The sequence below is a fragment of the Lithobates pipiens genome, unplaced genomic scaffold (assembly GCF_037356315.1).
Source record: "Lithobates pipiens isolate NorthernLeopardFrog02 unplaced genomic scaffold, aLitPip1_a1.2 Scaffold_22, whole genome shotgun sequence".
Lineage (NCBI taxonomy): Eukaryota > Metazoa > Chordata > Amphibia > Anura > Ranidae > Lithobates > Lithobates pipiens.
In genome coordinates, this window is record NW_027507784.1 from 3,820,923 (window position 1) to 3,826,787 (window position 5,865).

The following is a 5,865-nucleotide window of genomic DNA, read 5'->3' on the forward strand; positions in this document are numbered from 1 at the left end:
CACGTGCCCCTTCCCCCACGTGCCCCTTCCCCTGACTTCTCTGGCAAGATCAATGGCACATCTATCAGTCTGTCCCCACATGCCAGGGCACTAGGGGTAACTATGAGTAAGCACTGATTACGGTGCGAAACACGTCAGTATTTTCCTGTACCCTGTTATTCTTTTGCTGTGGATTTTTTGAATTTGTTTTGATGTGACCCACGTTGTTTCAATTAAAGATGGGATTTCAAGTCTTTTTCCAGTGTGCAGCTATCCAGATTTTTGTCCTGCTTGTTTGCTCATGGTGTGTGTAATGGTCAGGACCCGGGGCTCATCAATAGGAGACAGAGCTTCAGTCCTCGAGGATTACTTTGGAGTGGTGGTTCATCCTTTCTAGCACTAGGGGTAACCTTAGACTCCGAACTGTCCTTTCAGACCCACATACAATCCCTGTCCAAATCATGCCGCCTTAGCCTCCGCAACATTTCCAGTATACGCCCCTGGTCATCTCTCGGCTCGACTATGGAAACTCCCTCCTCATTGGATTACCTTTGCATAGACTATTCCCCCCCTCTAGTCCATAATGAATGCAGCTGCCAGACTCTTCCACCTTACCAAACATTTAGTGTCCTCCACCCCTCTCTGCCAATCCCTGCACTGGCTTCCATTCAGTGTCCTCCACCCCTCTCTGCCAATCCCTGCACTGGCTTCCATTCAGTGTCCTCCACGCCTCTCTGCCAATCCCTCCACTGGCTTCCACTCACCCAACTAATACAATTCAAAGTACTAACAATAATTTACAAAGCCATCCATAACTCTGGGCTTAGTGACATCAATAACTAAGTCACAAAATACCAACAAAGCTACTCTCTTCGGTCATCCCAAGACCTCCTGCTCTCTCGCTCCCTTGTCACCTCCTCCCATGCTCACCTCCAGGATTTCTCCAGAGCTTCTCCCATCCTTTGGAACTCCCCACCCCAATCTGTCCGACTGTCCCCTAATCTATCCATCTTTTAGACGATCCCTGAAAACCCTCCTCTTCAAAGAAGCCTATCCTGCTTCTAACTAAGACTGTTTTACTTCCTCCATCAGCTCATCCCCCACAGCTATTACCTTTTGTATCAATTGACCCTTCCTTTTTAGATTGTAAGTTCTAACGAGCCGGGCCCTCTGATTCCTCTTGTACCAAATTGTAATTTAACTGTAATGTCTGCCCACACATTGTAAAGCGCTGCGCAAACTGTTGGCGCTATATAAAACCTGTATAATAATGATAATAAAAAAATAATAATAATATTACCCTTCCACACTCCATACAAAACAAAATGCTATGACTTAGGAAACATTTTACATTGATCTCTATCACACGAAATGCCTATAGTATATATTTAGAGCCTCAAGCTAAGCGTTCTCCACATGTTAAGTCTCTGTGTTCCTCCAGCTTCTGGTCCAGAATCTTTTCAGAATGATCCTTCTCAGCTTGTTGCTGGCCTGGAAGATGACGGCGGCCTCCACCGATGGAGATAATAATTGTAAATTCCCAAAAACTATTGACAGTGAGGGACTTAGAGCAAAAATCATCACTTGATACCCGCAGAAGAATGTGGAGATGAGAAGTAAGAAGAAGATTGTCCTCAGTGCAGTGACATGAGCCTGAAGATTTGGACGTGTTGATCCAGAGTCGTTATTCTTCACCCTCCAGACGTGTCTGAGCAGAAAGGAGGAAGTGAGGACCAGGCACAGAAGACTAAGGCAGAATGGAAGAAAGACACCTAGGATGTTTGCAGACACATGATAGGAAAATACTTTATATAAACTGATACCGGAGACGTTTGTACTGTTCACAGAAGACTGGATAAGACTTTTTGCATGGAAAACCCAAACGCTCAGGACACTCACAATGAACACCCCAAGTGCTGTCAGGAATAGAAGGTGACTCTGGAAATTGGACACAATTCTCTTTATCCAGATGAAGAACCCATAGCTGAGATTGGTGATGGTGGTACAGTAATGAGCCGAGAGCCAGAAGGTCAACCAGAAGTTGTAATAGATTAGGAAGTATATTGATGTGCTCATAAATATAGATAATTGTGAAATATAAAAGATTTCCAGAGAAAAGACAAAGATCATTCCCTTTATACTCAGCACACACTGGAGGAGAAGATTCACAATCCCCTTAGCCAGGAAGATCACATCGGTGGGACTCAACTTCCCTTTCTTTCTGATGATGTCCAGGTTACCCATCACAATACAAGTGTAAGAAGGGATTGCCAAGCCAAGTCCCAAGACTGAAGAGACTAACATGGATAAGAAGAGTGGAGACATCATGTTGAGGTTTGGTGTGATCTCCGGACAGAGATGACGGGACACGTCCAGTGATAGCAGACAGAATGATATATTTGAGGTTGGAATTATGGAAATAGTCTTCAGAGATCCGTCTCATGATTGACTTTGCATAAATGTGATGGATTTCATTGCAATGCCGACATGTAAAGCACAGAGCAACCCGTGTAATACAATCTCTGACTCATTTCCATTATACTGAAATGATTAAATTTAGAACTGGCAGCTTTATGTCTCTTATTGACTATTATATACACTCAGCACTATGACTATTATATACACTCAGCACTATGATTATTATATACACTCAGTACTGTGACTATTATATACACTCAGCACTATGATTATTATATACACTCAGTACTATGACTATTATATACACTCAGTACTATGACTATTATATACACTCAGCACTATGACTATTATATACACTCAGCACTATGAATATTATATACACTCAGTACTATGACTATTATATACACTCAGCACTATGACTATTATATACACTCAGCAATATGACTATTATATACACTCAGCACTATGACTATTATATACACTCAGTACTATGACTATTATATACACTCAGTACTATGACTATTATATACACTCAGTATTATGACTATTATATACACTCAGCACTATGACTATTATATACACTCAGCACTATGACTATTATATACACTCAGCACTATAACTATTATATACACTCAGCACTATGACTATTATATACACTCAGCACTATGACTATTATATACACTCAGCACTATGACTATTATATACACTCAGTACTAGTGATGGACGAACTTCCGACGGGACGTTTCGCGAACGATAGTTTCGCGGCCGATAGTTTGCGAACCGGAACGTTCGCGGCGGGCCCCATTGACTTCAATGGGAGGCGAACTTTGCAAACCTACAGGTCAAATTTGCAGCCACAAAATAATTATTAGCTGTGCAAATATATAGTCCCACCACATGGCCAATGACATAACACATGTATGAGGTGAATTTGGGATCGACAACTACAAGCATTCTTTTTTTTATATGGGAAATTGTTGTGACAATTCAGGACTGTGGAGCGCATGAAGGCAATGGAGGAAAGGGAAGGTCAGGGACCAGGGTAGGCAAAGAAGAGGGTGCAGGAGATGATCACCAGCAGCGTGACATACAGCAATGACACCTGCACCATGATAGAGTCATCTGACACCAGCACCGTGATAGAGAGCACTGACATCAGCAGCGTGACATAAAGCACTAACACCAGCACCGTGACATACAGCACTGACAGCAGCACTGTGATAGAGAGCACTGACATCAGCAGCGTGACATAAAGCACTCACACCAGCACCGTGATATACAGCACTGACAGCAGCACCGTGACAGAGAGCACTGACATCAGCACCGTGATATACAGCACTGACACCTGCACCGTAAGCAGCCCCAGGAGGAAGTCAGCATAGCACAGGGATGGTGGGAGCCCCTCATAATGAGCATAGCACAGGGATGGTGGGAGCCCCTCATAATAAGCAGCCCCAGGAGGATGTCAGCATAGCACAGGGATGGTGGGAGCCCCTCATAATAAGCAGCCCCAGGAGTAAGTCAGCACAGCACAGGGATGGTGGGAGCCCCTCATAATGAGCATAGCACAGGGATGGTGGGAGCACCTCAAAATATGCACAGCAGAGGTACAGCCCCAGGAGAAAGTCAGCACAGCACAGGGATGGTGGGAGCCCCTCATAATGAGCATAGCACAGGGATGGTGGGAGCACCTCAAAATATGCACAGCAGAGGTACAGCCCCAGGAGGAAGTCAGCACAGCACAGGGATGGTGGGATCCCCTCATAATATGCACAGCAGAGGTACAGCCCCAGGAGGATGTCAGCACAGCACAGGGATGGTGGGAGCCCCTCATAATAAGCAGCCCCAGTAGAAATATGACACCGCTCAAACTCTTCAAAGAGGAGGGTACGGGCATATAGTACGGTGTGCTTTTTTTTGGACAAGGAAGTGAGCCAAATGAAGAAAGAAGGTCTGTGTGCTTGATTAAAAAAATTGTTTATAGACATATACATGGTCTACTGGTCACATGTGTTGAATTCCTCCGAGATCCATGCCTCATTCATTTTTAGAAATGTGAGGTAGAGAACACTGTCGTGAGCTAGGCGAGTACGCTTATCAGTCACGATCCCCCCTGCTGCACTGAACGTCCTTTCGGACAGGACACTGGATGAGGGGCAAGCCAACAGTTCGATTGCAAATTGGGCAAGCTCTGACCAGAGGTCAAGCCTGCCCACTCAGTAGTCCAGGGGTTCATCACTCCTCAGAGCGTCCACATTGGCCGTTAACCCGATGTAGTCGGACACCTGTCTGTCTAGGCATTCCCTGATGCTGGATCCGGATGACACCTGTCGATGGGTCGGCTGAAAGAATGACCTCATATCCGAAGTCACCAACACATCTTCAAACCGGCCTCTTCTTGCAGGCGCTGTTGGATTGGTACCCGCAACTCCTTCTCTGGGAGTGGGAATTGCTCCTCTGCCAGCGCACGCAAAAGCAGAATGCAGCATTTCTCGAAGCAAGGCCTTGAAGTGCTGCATTCTGACAGCCCTCTGCGACGGCGGTAACATTTCCGCCATTTTGTGTTTGTACCGGGGGTCTAAGTACGTTGCCACCCAGTACTGGTCCTTGACCCTTATGCGTTTTATACGGGGGTCCCTATTTAAACACTGGAGCATGAAGGCCCCCATTTGCACTAAAGTGGAAGCGGTATGGTGGCCTGGCTCCTGCTCATCATCCAGGATAATGTCGTCCTCTTCATTCTCCTCTCCCCATCCACGCACAACAGGGATCCCAGAAAGGTTTAAAGCATGCTCTTCTTGCTCCTCCTCATGCGCCCCGGCACCATCCTCCTCTGACTCCTCTTCAGACTCCTGTTGTTGACTTGTCTCAGATAGAGTATCCCCCAATGGGAATTCATCCAGCATTGCGACTTCCTCATCTTCCCGCTCCTGCTCCTCCACAGCTTGATCAATGACACGACGCAATGCACGCTCCATAAAGAAGGCATAAGGTACCATGTCACTGATGGCGCCATGGCTGCGACTGACCAGTTTGGTGATCTCCTCAAATGGGCGCAGAAGTCTGCATGCGTCGCGCATGAGCAGCCACTGGCGCGGTGAAAAAAACCCCAGCTCCCCAGAACCGGTTCTGCCGCAGAGTTCATACAGGTAGACGTTAACTGCACGTTTCTGCTGGAGCAGCCTATCAAGCATATAGAAGGTTGAGTTCCATCGCATCGGGAAATCGCAAATAAGACATCTGACCGGCAGATTGTGTCACCGCTGAATGTCAGCAAGGCGAGCCATGGCCGTGTAAGATCTTCTGAAATGGGCCGAGATTTTCCTTGCCTGCCGCAAGATGTCCTGGACCCCAGGGTATTTGACACGAATCGCTGCACGACCAAGTTTAAGACGTGTGCCATGCATGGCACGTGCGTGATTTTGCCCTGTTTCAATGCGCTAAGCAGATTGGCACCGTTGTCACACA

General features: G+C 46.4%; 1 protein-coding gene across 1 annotated transcript; it reads right to left on the minus strand.

Annotated features, from left to right (window-relative positions):
* Nucleotides 1-1,398: 1,398 nt before the first annotated feature.
* LOC143925237 (taste receptor type 2 member 8-like) lies at nt 1,399-2,307 on the minus strand. Its single transcript, XM_077449831.1, has one exon. The coding sequence runs from the start codon at nt 2,305-2,307 to the stop codon at nt 1,399-1,401; it is 909 nt and encodes a 302-aa protein (XP_077305957.1).
* Nucleotides 2,308-5,865: the final 3,558 nt, after the last annotated feature.

Bases quoted from the DNA above. Each gene is read 5' to 3' on its own strand.
- LOC143925237 (XM_077449831.1), bottom strand. From the start codon at position 2,307: ATGATGTCTCCACTCTTCTTATCCATGTTAGTCTCTTCAGTCTTGGGA.